Source organism: Saccopteryx bilineata, chromosome 3 (genome assembly GCF_036850765.1).
Source record: "Saccopteryx bilineata isolate mSacBil1 chromosome 3, mSacBil1_pri_phased_curated, whole genome shotgun sequence".
Lineage (NCBI taxonomy): Eukaryota > Metazoa > Chordata > Mammalia > Chiroptera > Emballonuridae > Saccopteryx > Saccopteryx bilineata.
In genome coordinates this window covers 286,047,335-286,064,291 of record NC_089492.1, presented here as the reverse complement: position 1 = coordinate 286,064,291, position 16,957 = coordinate 286,047,335, and the positions used below count along the sequence as shown (strand labels likewise).

The window sequence follows — 16,957 nt, the reverse complement described above, 5'->3', positions numbered from 1 at the left end:
GGGACTGGCCAATGCTTCCTGCCTGCCTCCTCCTGCCCCCACTAAGAAGTGGGCAGGCACTTGGCGAAGAGGCATATCAATCAATCAATTCCACCAGCACTAAGAGTGGGAAGGCGCAAGACCAACCCGGCACCCAGCACTGCGAGGAGATGTCCGTACAGGGCCAACTCGCACGGCCACCATGATGCGCGGCAGTAGCTGGAGAAAGCAGGGTCCTGGCCTTGGCCTCCTGGGGCCGGAGTGCAGACGTCTGAGTGCCGCCCTGACACACCAATGTCATGGGCATGACCAGATCCTCAGTGGAGCAGGTCCCCAGCCGGCCTCTTATCTCTGTCCAGGGCCAACTAGGTGTGAAGCTGTACAGAGCAGGGGACGAGGAAGGCAGGCAGGAGGGCCTGGCTCTGGGGAACTGGGGTGCCTGGGCAGTAAGAACAGAAAACTGCGGTTGCACAATGGGAAGCAAGAGCTATGCTCTCAGGGCAGGGGAGGAGTACAGGATGAGAGAGAGAGAGAGAGAGAGAGAGAGAGAGAGAGAGAGAAGCAGCTGGGTGAAGTCTAGAAGGTGTGGGTGGTTCAGGGAACATCGCCTGCTGATCTCCATCATCCCCAACAACTCCCTGCCTTTAGCAAGTTCAAAGGCCACTCCTTCACAAAGCTCCCTGGGTTCTCTGCCTCTGCGCTCCGCTGCCCTGTGTGACACACCTGTCTCCCCCCACCACACAGGCCCCCCACACCTGAGAAGGACCTGGCGGCCTTTATTTCTTAGCTCCTACAGAGGGTGGCCCCAAATGCTTACTGAACTGTAGACCTCACTGTGCGAACGCCCCCCCCCCCCCACGAAATGTCCCGAGGAGGGGTTGTGAAGATGCTTCCCTGCAGGCGGGCAGCGAGAGGGGTGGGTGTCAGACCACCCAGTTGCCACCCTTCACAATCAAGCCCAGCAAAGCAGGCTCAGCGCTCTCCTCTGCACACTGGGGCCCTCCACCTCCCTAGCCCCTTCCTCCCCCTGCTGTACCCAGGCCCAGCTACCCCAGAGCAGCTGCTGCTTGCCTTGGGGACCCACAGGCTGTAATTACTACAGAGCAACTTCCTTCCCCCTGAAGATGAGGAGAAGGAAAAGGAGGAGGAGGGGGGAGGAGCCACAGCCAGGGTGGTCAGCGCAGGGCGGTTGGTCAGCATTGAAGAGGAAGCCTTGGGGCTAGGGGGTGGAGGGTAGGGTGAGAGAAATAGCCGGAACCTTCTAAGAATGGCAGGCCAACCAGAGGAGGCTGGTTGAGGACGCAAGCGCATCCCTAGCCCCGCATGGTCTAGGAAGAGAAGTCAGGGTCCAGGCACCTTCCTGGGCTCCACCCAATCCCCTGCCCGGGGACTTGATCCAGGAGCCCTGCCCGGGGCTTTCACGAGGAGGTGCTGCTGCCGTGACTCAACCCTCCAAAGGTGCCTCCATTTATTTTATTTTTCCATCATAAAAACCCAAGCTGCAACTCAGCCAGATTTTCTGGCCATGGGGGATGGGGGAGCACGGGAGTGACAGTGAGGCCTGCAGAGAGGTCGAGCACTGGCCCCAGTGCCCTTCTTGGAGAGCAGAGTTAACGGGTTTCCCTGGCTGGTCCCTATAGGGAGACAGGGCCTGGGGTGGGCCCCCCAGAGATCCTTCCAGTCTGGCCCTCGGAGCCCTGCCTCTGCCTCCTGGAGGAGGGAGGTAGCTACGTCAGGCCTTTCATCTTCAGGTTCGCTCTGACGTCTTAGAACGAGTTCCAGGGTTGGTTCAAGGGGCCACTTCACAGTCCAGAGCTGCCTGTCTCAAATGCTTTCTCCCAAAGGGAAGGTCCAAAAGGATATGCTTCTCACCTCAGCCACTCAGCCCCTCCCACAAGACTGCCCCATTGGATCCTCCTGGTAAAATCAAGTTGGGAATCACAGAGCCAGAGATCTCAAAAGGTCACCTGATGCTCAAGTCCCTCCAACTATCACAGCCAGCCTCTGTTGTGAATGGTACCAGGAAACGCGCTGCTTCCGAGAGAGCCCATTCTGTCCTTGGCTCTGACTGCTCCTTCTTGCCAAGATGGCACCAAAGCACCTACCCCCTGCAACAGACTGGCAAAACCGGTGCCCAACCTGACTGCAGGGATCGGCCCCAGCTCAGACTGGTTGAGTGGGTGTACCTGGCCAAGTAAGGGCTTGAGGAAGGAAACCGAGGGCAGCCTGCTCTGCCCCAAATGCGCCCTGGAATCTCTTCCTCCAGACCCAACACAAGAACCTTCCCCATCCCCAGGACTCACAGGGCCTGAGGTGGAACCAGAGCCAGCAACGTTCCTAGAAGCCTCCACTCCTGGCTAGGTGCTGCCTTGAGCAGGAGGCTCACAGAAATCCGAGAGTCTGTGGTGGGCTGACACTCAGGGTGGCGGTGGAGTGGGGGGGGGGGCGCTGAGCAGGGCACGCAGACGCTGGGCGGGAAACCCCGAGCCCTCGGCCCCCTGGGATCAGACACCACCCAGAAGAAGTCATCTGCAGCCTTTCTTCTACCTTGAGACTGTGTGCCCTTGCAGCACATGGCTACTAGGAAATTCCACTCCAAGAACCAGGAGGCTGAGCCAGCCCAGCTTAGCCCCCTTGACCCCATCCTTCCTGGCCTCCTCAAGAGCTAAGGCCAGGGCCAGGACACAAGGGGGAAGCTGTGTGCAGTGCAAGGGGGACTCAGCCTGGAGTCCCAGCAGAGCCCCATCCAGGGAAAAGGCAGCAGGCCTGGCTCAGCAAGCGATACCCATTCCTCCCACTGACTCACCTGGATAACAACACAGCTGTAGCCCAGCCATGGTGCCCAGGGGGCAGTGCAGCCCCTAGCCATCCCTTTGAACTTGCCTATTGGGCCCTTTACCTGTCAGAGCCTACCCTGGATCCTCTGATGGACAGCTCTAACCCTGAACAGCTCCTCCCCTTCTTCTCAAGTTCTCCCTAGGGAGAGTAGGCCAATTATAACCAGATCCCAGAAAATCAAGGGCAAGTTCCTCTTCAAAGCTCTACTGCGGTTTCGCAGACACTTTCACCGGGCCTCCCGTTTTGTCCAGGGCCTAGGAACCAGCCTAGTGGGGCCTAATCCTGGGGAGCTTCCCAACTGCAGGAAGGATTTACCTGTGTCTGAAAGCTTCCTCCTGCCTCCCTTCCCCCTCCCCCAGGGAAATCACTCTAAAAGGGCCTAATGGAACTCTGTCCTCCTCTCTTCCTCTCTCCTCCCACCCTCCCTCTCTTTCTCTTTCCTTTTTTTTTTTTTATTAGCATTTGTGGAATTTATTCCCAAACTCTCCTAATCTTCCGTACACAACCATTTGATTTGCATAACCCAACCCCCTCTCATAAAAACTGGCTGCTAGTTTAATTAAAAAATGTAAATTTGCTGTCATCTCGGGGCCTGGTGAATTAGGACGACATCGGCATTTTTTATTGCTAAAGACGTCCAGATTGATCCAGCCCTTGGCTGAACTGTGGTGGGGGAAAAGGGATCTACATGGTCCCTGAGGGTCTTGAGATCCTGCTGTCCCCTCTTTACAAACCTCGATTCTCCCACTAGTGAATTACTTATAGCTGGAGTGCTCCAGGACCTAGACCCGTCCGAGGCTGGAGGCGAGGTCAACTCACAGTCCAATGCTTATTGGGTCCCGGGTGCCAGAAGCCTTTTGGGTACTGGCTTGAGAGGCCCTGGGTGGTGGTGGCCCATAATCCCACAAAAGAGAGTCCCCTCACCGCACCAGCAATGAGCCCTGGCCATAAATGTGCACCCTGACCCTAGCTGTGCCCAGGATACATTCCAGAGGTGGAGGGACAGTGACCATGGAGTTAGCCAGAGATGGCTCAGAGGGGATCTCAGACTTTCCACCTGCTTCCTTCTTCTTCTTCTTTTTTTTTTGTAAAGAGGAAAAAAAGTGTTTTTCTTCTGAAGTTCTGAGATTAAGTGAAACTTCCAAGTTCAAAGAAAAGGCTGAGATGGTATCACCAGATGACTCCTCCAAGAAATAGTCAGAACTTTGACCCCCTGGACCTCTCCTCACTGAGTGGCCAGAGTCCAGGCCTGGGTCCTGCTGAGAGTGCCCCGCTCCAGCTATGAGAGGGGCCGGCTGATCTCAGGGCCCTTCCAGCTTCCAGGAAAAGTTTCCGCAGCCGTGCCATGGAGTGCTGGAAGAAGTGAGTCTCCCTAAGGGCCAAGAGAGATGCTAAGAGAGGTTCTGCCACTCGCAAACCCAGGAGGCTCTCTCCCTAGTTGGGGCCACCCTGCAGAAGGGCTCTGGAGTCATGGCCCCACAGCAGACTGGGAGGGACTGGTTGGTGGTGTAAAGCAGAAGGATGGACGCCAGCTCCAGTTGGCACCCAGGTTAGAAGAAGAAATACCAAGAAGGCCCCGCCTTCCGGCTGAGTAATGCTTGGGTCTCATGTGCCCGCCTACAAGCAGAGGCTGCCTGCCCCAGGTAGGGGGCGGTGCCCATCCCTAAGGTCTGCTTCTTATAGGGATGGGTGGGGGCCCATTTCCGAAGAAAGGGGGTGGGGCCTGAGAGGAAGGTGATGAGAGACCTGATTAGAGGTGGGGGCGGGCTGCTTCTCTGTGGGAGTGGAGGGAAGGGAGGGGTGGCAGCAGAGGCCTTAGAAACCTTCACCACTTTGCCCAGCAGGGGGTGTCACACCCTTCCTGGGCACAAAGGTCCCTCAGGACCTCCACATCAGATACACCAAGATCACACCTGGCTAGACATAGTCTTAACACTGTAAAGGACACATACTACCGCCCCCCCCCCCAGGGCCATCGGCACATATCCCCTTCCCAAAGTCAGCCACCAGGTCACCTACCCTCCGGCCCCCAAGTGCTGCACTCCTGTCCTCTGCCCAATCCCCTTTGACCTAAGTAAGGTCAAATGTCAGCTCATGGGTACCAAGGGACAATGCTATGAACTTGGGCCCATTATAAACAACTCTAATAGCCACCGATACCACTTATCCTTCTATATATGAAACAAAAAGGTTCAGAGATCAATCTCAATGAATTATCAGCCTGTTTATCATTGACTTCTTTCAAAAACATTTAGAAAGAAGTCAGCTGCTTTTGTCAGCCTAGGATCTGAGGGTCCTGGTCAAAATCTGGTTTCAATACAGAGAGCCTAGGGAAAGCCTGAGCATCTATGATAAAACTTTGCTCTGGACTTCAGCTGGAATCCCAGATGGAAGAGAAGAGGAATATCAAATAATACTAGATTAAAACCAATAAAACACCCAAATCTCTGGATAAACTCGGCCCCAGGCCAGCACCATGCTATCCGGAACCCTATCCTAGATGCGATACTAGGTCCCCCCAAACCCAGATGTCCAAATTTAGTAGTTTGTTTGGTCTACCCCTCCCAGGGGTGGGGGCTAAAAAGGGGGGATGGGAGAGAGTCCTGGGCCCAACACTTTGAACTGATAACAGCCGCCTCATCCCACGGATTCTCAGGTGAAAAATACTCATTAGCCATAATAAGCAGCTTGATCATCCGACACAGCCTTGTCCCAAATAAATTAAATTCCTTTACCTTGAGACAGTCGCCCCGAAACCAGACTAACCACCTTTCCCAACAGGACGCTGCTTTCAAAAACTAAACCACCCCCCACTAAAAAAATAAAAACACACACCCCACAGCCAGACACACAGAGATCTTTGCAGGGGGGAAAAAACACAGAAAATACACGGAGCCATTCAAAAAACATGGAAAACAAAAACCCCCACAAAAAACCCCTAAATCCTCTCTCCGGGTGCCCCCCCAGCTCCCTCCCCTCCTCGTTCTTTCATAATGACAAGCATCAAATTAGTCATAGTCACTAAGCAAGTAACAAATAATAATAATATCATTCGAAGCCTCGCAATCTAGAAACCAGGGCGAGAAGCGCGGCGACACTAGACCCTGTCCTGGCCAGCCCCCGCCCCCTGCCCCCAGCCCAGCTGCTACCTCATTGGGCTAAAAATAATAACTTCCGTAAAAGAACCGAAAGAAAAGTGAAAGAGCCACCCCTGGTTCCCACCGGCCGGTACCTGTACCAAGATCCATTCTCCTCTCTTTGGTCCCAAACTCTTCGAAGATCGCCGAAAAAAGAAGAGGGAAGAAAAAAAAAATCTGTTTAGTCTCTCGGAGTTCTCCCCACTCCACACCCCCTCGCTCCCCTCCGCTCGCCGCGCCCCCCATCGAGGGGCGGACGAGTCCCCGGGGCTGGGGGGAAAATGCGAAGGGGGCCCCCGGAGGGAGAGCGAAACTTTCCCTCCCTCCCCTCTCGCTCTCACGCTTCGGCATGGCACACGCAGAGCAGCTTCGCTCTGCTCTTGAGTTTATTAAACTAAAAGAGAAACTATTTATAGACGCGGCACGGGTCGGGGGGTCCAGCCGGCCAGCGAAGCCGAGGGGCGCGCCCGCCCTCCCGGCCTGGCTCCCGCCGCCCCCGCCCCGCGCGGGGGTCGGAGCCCCGCGGCGCGCCCCCGGCCCTCCCCCGCCCCACTCGGGTACTCACCATAGTCGGAGAGTCGAAAGCCGAATTCACTTAAATAATCAACTTTCATAATACTTAATTAATGCCTAATTGCAACTGATTACTCCCCGAATAACAAGTTGTTTTAAAGCCCTGATGTCATTGCTCCTGACGGTAACACTCAGGGTAACAGTTTGGCAGGAGGGAGCGGGCGGGCGGGAGCGGCCGGGGGCGCTGCCAGGCGCCGAGGTGATTGGCAGGGAGGCCGCGGCACCGCCTCTTCGGGGCCCGGTCCGCGCCGCCCCGGCAGGTGAAAGAGCATAGCTCAGCCCGCGCGCGCGCTCGCGCGCGCGCACCCGCCCGCCTGCCGGGATGCCCGAGTGAATGGGCTCGCGCTCGCCCGCCCCGCGCCCGCTTTCCGCGCGCCCGCGCCCTGCGCTCGCTGCCTCGCACGCGCCGGCTCCCTCTGGTGCGCGCGGAGCCTCCGCGCACCGGCTTGGCGGCCACCCTTATTGGTTCAGTGATTCTTCAGACCTCAGACTTCGGGAGGAGGGAGGCGGGACTCGGCGGGGACACGGCGGGAGGGGGTGCACGGGAGGGGGCTCGGCGGACAGTGCTCGCGCCCCCGCGCCAACTCAGGCCGGACGCCAGCGGGCGCGCGCTCGCACGCTCCCCTCTGCGCTCGGGCTCGGCGAGCGCGACCCGACGGAGGCGGCGCGCGGACTCGCTCCCAGGCACGGGGCGGCCCGCGGCTCGCGGCACGCGCGGCCGCGCAAACTTTTCCGCGCGGGCGGGAGCAGTGTGAGCGCCGCGGGGTCCAGCTGCTGCGCCGCGCGTCCTCGTGCTCCTCTTCGCGCGCCCCGCGGACTCGGGGTGCCGGAGGTCTGGTTTCCCCCTCGGACCCGAACATCACGTTGGTGGTACTGCTTTTGTAGTTGGAAGAAGCAAAGACTCCGGGACGGTGGGACTGGGTGTGGCGGCCAACATGCGCATCGGCCAGCCTCGGGCGGCTCCGCACACTGCTCAGGCTCCCTCCAGATTCCAGGAGTGCGGGGACCCCCGGGCTTCCACCGCTTCGGTTGGGCTTTACTTTTAAAATGGGCACTGGCTCTCTCCGCATCCGGGCCGAACCGGGCTACTGCACAGCCCTCTTCTTGGGCCTCTCTCCTCCCCCTGCCTGAAGTTCAGCCCCCAGCTCTGCAGCTGGGACTCCAGGGGCCAGCACCTCCTTCCCCTCTCTCCCAGCCAGGGCAGAAGCTTTTCTCTCTTCTTAGAGCGCTTGGGTTCCTTCCCGTCCTGTTGCCTCGGCCGCTCTGCCCCAAGAAGGGCCCTGGCAGCGAGGGCACAGGCACCCCTCAACCAAGGAGCCAGCGTCCTACCACCTGTGCCTCTGTCCACTCTTTGCCCCTCTTTTTGTCTCAGAGAGGGTACATTGGTGGGGTCTCTGCCATGGCCCCCCAAATCCCTGCTGTAGCCAGAGAAGTTGAGATTCTTTGAATTTTAGTCACCCAAGTTACTCATTGGGCCTGGGGCTCTCAAAGAAGGAGGCAGGGACGCAAGCAGGCGTGTGGGCAGTTGTGCTAGTGAAGTGCCTGGACCTCACTGTCACCAGCTCTCCCTCTGTCCCTTCTGCGTCTACCCTGCTGTCTTCCTTCCCTCTCCTGTTTCAGGGGAGGCCACAGTGCCTTCAGTAAGGGGAAGAGAACAGGACCCCGGCTCTCTCTGGTCTTTGGATAGCATTCAGCAAGATGGCACTGGCCTATTTTTGCAATATTTCTAATTTGCAAAGCAAGGGGCCCAGGGAGGCCTTGGGGCAAAGAAGTCAGGGAGTTAACAATCTACTCTTTCTCCTACTTTCCCTTATTTTTCTTTTCTTGGATTGCTCTTTCGTTTCAAATGGCCTCACAAGGAGGTTAGCATCCCTCACCTACTTCATTGCCCTCCTTGATGACTTCTTGGCATTCCCGGTTGTTGTCACACAACCCTCCACCCTTCAGGCCTGCCCCATCCCTATGTAGGAACAGTTGGTGGAGGCCCAGAAGCTTTACCGAGTGTCCCCTGGTTCTAACACTCTGAATGAGGGAGCAGAGCTCCTTAAACAAACCAAGCCACATGCTACCAAGAGGATCGTGTAACCGCTGACACAGGGCAGCCAAGCAGAGAGGACCGTGAGCTCCCCATGCAGGATCTCAGACAGGGTCTCTGTGTCCAGGACTCCTGGGGTCCACACATGCCTCTTGACTGTTCCTACACATGACTTCCCAAAGCAAGGTCTGCAACTTTGGGTTGTAACAAAGGTCAATCCCAAACTCCAATCCTGAGTGTCTGTTTCCCCATCTGGGCGACTGGAATGCAGAAGGAAGCCTGAAGACCTAGGGGCAAAAGAAGGGCAATTTCTGGGTGCATTTGAAGGAGTCTGCATGTATGGGGAGCTCCCTGTATATGTGACCCACAAGGCCTGCTGGATCCTTCTGAAGTCCTTCTGAGCTTCTGCTGGTGGTGGTCAGGGCCTGGAATGACATGCCTTCCAGTTTCTGAGGCAAGGCCAATGGACTGTCTGTACGATGACTTTGAGGGTTCTGGTGCACAAGAACTGGAGAGGAATGGCTGAAGGGACAGAGCTAAGAGAGTTGGAAGGAAGGCCGAGCAGGCAGGGCCAGCTGGAGGGACCTGCCAAGTGCAGCCAGTGGTGGAGGTAGGTGTGGGCTGCCCGTAGAGCCTCTGCCAACGTGCTGCCACCATCAGCTACTACAGGTTTAAAAGGTACTGTCTGAAGGCCAGGGCCTTTCCTGGAGAACAGCGAGAGAGGCACAGAAAATGAGGCCATCTTGGTGTGTTTTGACTTGAGAAGGTCTAAGAAGAAGGCTGAGGCTTTGAGGTTTTGGGACTGAGTCAGAAGCCACAGGATAAGGGGTCCCAGGTTTCTCTGTCTCTACTTCTCTTTGGGCATGTGCTCATATGAAGGGGAGAGGCCCAGAACTCTGCCCTTTATGGCCCACTTCTGACTTGAGAACCCTGATGTGGTAACACCTCCTTAGACCCTGAGGCCAGGCCATAGTGAAGACGTTTGTGCCTGGGACTTGGGGGACCAAAAGTCCGGTGCCAAAATCTCTCCCAGTCCCGAGGCCCTGGGCCCAGAGCCACCAGCTCCTCCTTACATACTTTACCCCCAAGAGAAAAAGTGGAGACCTGACGAGCAGTCCCCCCCCCGCCCTGGGCCCCTCACACAGTGCAGGGGGAACTGGGCTCTGCTCTCCCCAGGCAAGCTTCCATCGCTGGCTCCCAGTCCCCTGGCACCCCCAGTTTGCCCACTCATTCTCTCTCCCTCCCGAGCCTGGGGCCTTCTCACTCACCAGCCTGTTTACACACCAGGTATCTCATGCTTTATCTGCTCTCATTTTGAATTTGTAACTTTCACATAAACTTGAACAAAGCTCCTTTTGTTCCTGCACCCCACCCCAGGATCCCAATAAACTGGTTCCCTCCAAGGCGACTGGGCCAGGGCACAGAAGCCTTCGCCAAAAGGACTGTGTGTGCATGTGAACAAGCATGTTCGCACCTGCGAGGGAGTCCGTGTGTTTGTGTGTGAGTGCACTGCCCAGGATGATGGAGGGAGGGTGTTTGGGAGAGCAAGCGAGCGGGTGAGCAAATTGTGGACATGGTGGGGACGGAAGGCAGAGCCCAGACACCACGGCACGGGGACAGGGCAGTCTGCCAGGGCACGAGAGGTGGTAGCCACGGAACATGGGTGTCAGGGCCGGGGAGTAAACAGGGATAGAAGAAACAAAGGGCAGAGAGGAGCGGCAGGGCGGGCGGCGGAGCGAGGGGCCGGGGCTGGGCTCGAGCTAAGTGTAAGGCAGATAGATACAGGGATCGCATTATGGCGGTCCCGGGGCTGGCACAGCCGCACGCTTGGCCCCGTAATCCTGTTAGCCAGCAATCTCCATTCCGAAAGAGCTTCATTTCTTTGTGAATATTTGTAAACTAGATATCTAATGGAAAATTATAGGAAAATTATAGTGAAATTCATGACGGAGAAATCCGATTATCCCTAATTCAATTATGCCATCTTAGCCCACACAGCACATTTCCCATTTTTTTCCCATAAATACCGATGCCAGGGGTCCCGGTAATCAAATAAAATTGAAAATCATCTTCCCATTAAATTCAATTAGCTGCAATTTCTAAAGCCTATCAGAGATTTTAATTACTAAATTATAAAATTCTCCAATGCTAAATTGAAACCAAAAAAATTGCACATCCTTATATTTCATAGAAAAGAAAAGGGCCAGCAAAATCCTTGAAAAATGCCCTCCTCTCTGTGCTCAGCTCCAAAGCAGGTGCCCCACCTGGAGGGACCGCACATCACTGCCTACTTGCCCAGCTGGGGATGAGGTTACTGGGCAGAGGACCGGGCCCTGTCGGGGGCTGGGGCTGAGGCATATTAATTTAGCAGAGGAGCAGACCACGCCAAGCCCATGAAGCTTAGGGCTGGGCTGGCCTCTGGAGAGGACCTGCCTCCCTTACTGGCGTCCTGACTGCTGAGAAGCCCTCCACTCTGTCCCTGACCGAGAAGTCTGTAACTGCCACCGTCTTGGCCCTTGGATGGGGCTCAGGCTCAGGTCACAGCTTGGCCTCAGGGCTCTGCATGGTTCTAGGGCAGCAGACCAGAGGCAGCTAGCTTCTTACCCAAGCACCAGCTCTCTAACCACCCTGCCAGCCCCCAGACGGCCCGAGGCTGGGTCAGAGGTAGGACGGAAAGGAGCCTGGTGTCAAGGGTAGACAGATATCATGGGGACAGTTCCACAGCCCTGAGGCTTCTCCAGAGCATTCCCAAGGGTCATGGGTCCTAGAAGAAGTGTCCCACCCTCCTAGGAAAAGAGCTAAAGATTGACATGGTCCAGATCTGGCCTCTCCCTATACTTCTAGCTCATTCCTTCTGGGGAGCCAACAGCCCTGAACTGACCAGAAGGCCTATCCCTGCCCCACGGGAGAGCGCATGCTTTCACCCCATCTAGCTTTAGGGAAGTGCTGGCCACAACCCCCGACGGGAGCCCCTCCTCTCTCACCCCTCCCCCACCCAGACCACTTACCCTGCTCTAAAGGCTGCTCTACCAGTCAGAAGAGCCTGGGGAGGAAGCATCAGTGGTGGCATACAGTGACCCCAGGGCTGAAACCCCAAGTGGGCGGCTGGGTGGGCAGCGGCTGGGTCCGGCGGTTTCGAGGCAGCCAGCAGTCGAGTTGCGGCAGCCCAGCACCCAGGGAGCAGGTTTAATTTGCCAGGCAGTCAGGAGTGCCAGCAAGGGGAGGCACCCGCAAACAAAACAAAAACAAAAAAGTTAATTATCTTTGGCTTTTTCTTAATAAATATCCAAACTGGCCCGGCCGGATCCTCCGCTTTGGAGGGAGAGAGAAGAAGGAGGAAAAAACCCCAAACCAAATCCAACAGACACTCATTCTCTCCTGTCTACCTTTCCCTTTGTCTCTCGCCTTTGTATTTATCTCTTATCAGAGGCAGTAAGTTTCACATTAATTCCCAAATTTTGCAAGTGCTAGAGAGTGTGCTCAAAAGCTTTGGGGGAAGAAAGAAACGATTTGGGGTGGGAAGAGGAGGGTGTGAAGAAAGAGGCAGGTAGGTGGGAAGGAGAGGGTGAGAAGGAACAGGACAGCAGCGAAGGAGGGAGTGAAAGATGGAAGGAGAGACGGAGAGCGTATGATTCAGGGAACCGAGCTAGCCGCGTTGCCCCTGTGGGCACGGCCCACAGCCTGTGGCCCCAGCCTGGGCAGGGACCTGCTCTGGAATGTTGTGTTGGCATTTTATTCCAGTCACAATTATCGGCTACGGGAGATATAGAGATTTCTCATTTTAAAATTCTGAAACTACCAGGTCTCCCTGGCCACTTCAGCTGCCCTGCTGCCTCCGCTGGTTTCTGTGCCGACCCTCCCTGCCTGCCGCTTGGCCGGGGAAGAGGAGGTTCAAGGGGAGGGAAGCTGGCTGTCCTTCTGAGGGGTGTGAGGTTTTTCTGTCTGTATGGAATCACAAGTGTGCCTGGGAAGAGAGGTGCGTGTTGCCACCTGGGCCTACGTGTTCGGATGGTGCTCATACACGCCTGAGCCCATGCTATTGCAAACCTGTGTCATGGCATGTGCATTGCAGGGCGTGTGGGGGGAGGGCGGGGGGCAGCTGGGACATTGGGCAGTCCCGCACAGAGCGGTGGCTCTGGAGACCCACTCCCTAGGTTCAAATCCCAGCTCTGTCACTCACTGGCTGTGCAACCTTAATCAAGTCCAGGATCCTCTCTGAGCCTCCACATTCTCAGTATCGGAAGGAATAATAATTGGTGACTACTGCCTAAGGCCGGGGGTCGAGGGGAATGGGGAGTGACTGCTAATCTCTGGGTGATGGGAACATTCTCAAGTAAGATAGTGGTGATGGTTGCACAACTTTGTGAATTGTACATTTGCATGTAAATTATATCTCAATAAAAGCGGTTATTAAAAAATAAGTAGGGACCAAAGGGGGAATAACAACAGCGCTTACTGCGTCGACTTGTCGTACAGAGCCTGGCACAGGGTAAGCACTCAATGAGGATTATTGATTAGTGACTCATGTTGGTCTGGGCGGATGGGTTGGCCTAGGGCCTGGGCTGGTGTCCATGAAAGTATACTGCTGGGTGCTTACAAACGTCTACCTGGGCCCCTGGTGCCCAGCCAGCAGGCTGTCAAGCAGCTGAGCTGCCCTTATACTTGTTCGGGGCTCCTGGGTGGCTGCTCCCTGGCAGGGATAGGAGAGTGTATGCCTTCCTCCTGCCTCCCGGCCCGGGTCCCGGGAGAGGAGGCTGCCCACTGTGGCAGGCGGACTGACGTTCACTCTCTCCATCTCACAGAGCACTCATATTTTCCGTGTGCAGCAGACCGTGAATTCACCTTCATACTAGTTACAGGGTTATTTAGCTTCTCCTGATACTGACAATCACCAAACTTTAATTCGCTGCTTGTCTTCTCCCTGCTGTGCCCTCTGCCCACCCCCCAGATCCCTGGGAGACGATGGGAAGGACCTCCCCGGCCTCCTCTTGCCAAAGCTTACCCTGCAGAGTGATGGAGTGATGGCGGGGCGCGGGGCGGTGGTCAGATGGAGAAGATGACGGGCAGAGTGCGGGGAGAGAGACCAGTGCGGGAGAGCGGAAGTACCGGGGCTAGGGGACCTTCCGTCCTGCTCCTTGGGCCTGACACTAATGTATTCAACCCGACATCCGGCCTTTTGTGAATGAAGACTCGGCAGACAGAGCTGCTCGTCTGAGGGCCGGCAGCCTCAGCCAGGACCTACGGGCCAGGACTCGCTGAGCTCCCAGGACCCGGCAGCTGGCATGGACTGGCTCCTTCGCCTTCTGCTAGATGAGCAAGTGGCCCTCAGGGAACTGACCAGAGGGAGCTCATTCTTACCAAGCAGAGAAGCCAGCTCTCATCCTTTCCCGCCTCCCCCTGCCAGGGTCCTGCCAGGCTGGACCGTCTGCCCTGCAGAGGATTCTCTGCAGACTGCTGCCCTGTCACAGTGCCACACCTCTCCCACCTTGATGACGGTAGGTGGGTCTGTTCAGAGCTCCTCCCAAATCAGATGGGAAACAGAGACTCTGAGACATCTGCCACCAAGCACCCAAATCACAATCCCATGACCAGAGCAGGAGACAGGGCCCGGACTGGGCGTCCGAGGGCCTGCGCCCTTGCCCGCTGGGGAAGGCTGCCGCTGCCCTGCGCCCATAGCCGCCCCCAGCAGGATCTTGGTCTCTCTCCCTTTGGCTTTAGCAGGTCCCCTTCTTTCTGACTCCCCTGTGCTTCCACACCCTTTCCCAGGAGTGGGTCCAGCTTCCAGAAGGTCCACAAAGACGTCCAGTTGGCTCAGGGGCCAGGCAAACCAGAGAGCTCAGACTCCTCCTCTTCCTAGCCACTCTCCACCTCCTGATGACCACCCTCTTTTCCCCAAAGCCTCCCAGGTGAGGGAGGGAGCTACAGTTTGTTCTGAGGACCATTTGGTGGGTGGAGCCAGGGGACTCTTATACCCCAAATGCAAGCTGGGGCCATCAGCCACTCATCAGGCAGAGTCCCAGAAGAAGCAGAGTGCCGAGCTGAGAGGACTCACGAAGACCACAGTCCTGGCGAGGACCTGGGCTGGGGAGCTTGGATAAAGCAGAGGCCGGGTGCAGGGCGGGGGCAGGGGCAGAGCCAGGAGGGGAGAGGCAGGGAAATCCACGGAGGGATCAAGCTGTATCTCTGCTTCCTTCCGGCCTCATCCGGCTGCCCCGCCCCTGCTGGCCAGGCCATGAGGGAAGTGGCCTCGATGGCCTGGGCAAGAAAGATGTCAACAGGACCGATGGCAGAGATGGGAGAAGGGGTTTGTTGACTGCAAACTGTCCATTATGGCTCAGATTATAAGCATATTGCACAGGGCTCTCTGCACGATGCCGAGGAAATCCAATACGCTGAAAGGTTAATGCAATCAATTAGGGTGACAAGGAAGTAAAGTAAAGCCTTCGGAGTAGATGAAAAGGAGAGAGAGAGAGAAAGAGAGAGAGGGAGAAAGAGGGAGAGAGAGCGCCATGGAGTTGGGCTGTAGCAGTATGGGTGGAGGGAAGGCGAGGAGGAAGAGAAACCAGTGGGATGCACAGAGAAGGCTGGAGGGGAGAGAGGGGTGTAAGAAGGCCAGGAACCCATGAAAAGAGGGGAGCAAGGGAGGCAGCAGCGGAAGCGCCAGGAGAGGGCGGCCAGTGGCCTGTGCCAGGACACAGCTCCCGTCTCAGACCTCTGACCGCACACAGCTTCATTCTCTCCCCCCACATCCTCTCTCCCTGCTGGCCTTGCCTTGGGGGGGTGGGGCTGGCTCCCACATGAGCTCACAGCACCAGCGATGTGTCAGAGCAGCCTTGGTCTCCGCCCCTGAGCAGAGCAAGGGCCCACCAAGCAGCCTCCTGCTTCCCTCTGGGAGCAGCAGCACCCGAACACAACCTGCACGGCTCCCCCCAGCCCTCAGCCCCGAGCGCCTGTGACAGAGAGAGAGAGAGAGAGAGAGAGAGTCAGGACTCCTTTTACAGACGGAGAAACTGGTGCCCAGAGAGGTTAGGCAGCGTCCCAGGCCCTGGCAGCAGCCGTGGAGGACCCAGGCGGACCTGAGATCCCCGCCCACTCCTAGCAGGAGTTAGGGGCTTCACCTTCTCCAAGATGTCAGACTGGAAGGTCTGGGGACAGGGGTGGGGACCTCCATGGAGAGGAGGAGGGAAGGCTTGAGAAGGCCCCAGGCTAGACACTGTCAGCTACACTAACTCACTTATTTGTCTCAATAACTCTGCAAAGTAGATACTCTGTTCACCTTTCAGAAGAGGACTTGGAGGATCTGAGAATTTGCTAACGGCTACAGGGGGTGCTGGGAGCAGGAGCTCTGAAGAAACAGTGGCTGTTGAGGAGAGGACAAGCGAGGACTCCTCGGTGGGTGGGACTGGGCAGAGGATGAGGCCCCACAGAGGAGAAAGAGAGAGAAAGAGAAAGAAAGAGGGTGGCCCCCATCGATTAGGGCTGCAAGCAGCCTACAACCTCAGGACAGGGCTCTCAGACAGCTGCCCGGCCCCTCGAAGCAACCCCACGAAAGAGAGAACCAAGAGCACAGGGCAGAATGATGGCTGCACAACATTGTGAAAGTTCTCAATGCCAGGGAACTGTACACTTAAACATTGTTACAATGTTAAATTTCATGTTTTGTATATTACCACTTACAAAGAGAGAGGGAGGGAGGGAGCAGAAGGCAGGAGCCAGCAAGCTTTTTCTGTTAAGGGCCAGATGGTAAATATTTTAGGCTTTGCAGGCAAACATCCTCGGTTGTAGCTACTGACTCTGCCATTGTCGAGTGAAAGCAGCCAATACAGAAAACGAGTGGGCGTGGCTGTGTGCCAATAAAACTTTATTCACAAAAGCAGCCAGTGGACCACATTTGGCCTGAGGGCTATATATATTTTGCCAAGTCTTGCTCCAGAGAATGGAAACACTTAGGGCTGACTTTGAGGACCAGGGATGCCAGGCTCTGCCCCACTGTCTGGAGGACAGAAGTATCCAGTCTGGACCTTACCAAGAAGTAGAGGGAGGGGACGGGCAGAAGCCTCAGGAGAAAGCCAGGTTGTCATTACCAGGAGGGGACGGAGAAAAGGAAGGGGACAAGAGCAAGTGCCGGCATGGAAAAAGAGATGTCCAGGACCCCGTCCATTCGCCCCAGCTCCCATCATCCCATGAGCCTTTCACTATGCTGCGGATTCTCTGGGATGGTATCCTGGGGAAGAGCCTTGCAAGCTCCCAACATTCTAGGCACCTCGATGCCACGAGAGAGGTGTGAGGCCGTGGCAAAGTAAGAGAGGAGGACGGAGTGGAGCAGTGGGCTGGGCTGGGCTGGCCAGCAGGGACGCCAGGGGAGAGGAAGGCGAGGGGAGAAGCCTGGGGAGCA

General features: G+C 56.5%; 1 protein-coding gene across 9 annotated transcripts in view; it reads right to left on the bottom strand.

Annotated features, from left to right (window-relative positions):
• Nucleotides 1–16,957, bottom strand: part of CASZ1 (castor zinc finger 1) — a 150,580-nt gene that overhangs the window by 50,241 nt on the left and 83,382 nt on the right. For 5 of the 9 annotated variants that reach the window (XM_066270456.1, XM_066270457.1, XM_066270458.1 and 2 more), the window contains exon 4: nt 6,050–6,088. In XM_066270456.1, the coding sequence (XP_066126553.1) occupies nt 6,050–6,065 (16 nt within the window). In that variant the 5' untranslated portion in view covers nt 6,066–6,088. Of the gene's footprint in view, nt 1–6,049; nt 6,089–6,519; nt 6,656–11,570; nt 11,684–16,957 lie in introns of those variants that run through there. The other 4 variants (XM_066270454.1, XM_066270462.1, XM_066270455.1 and 1 more) reach the window with 2 other exon arrangements.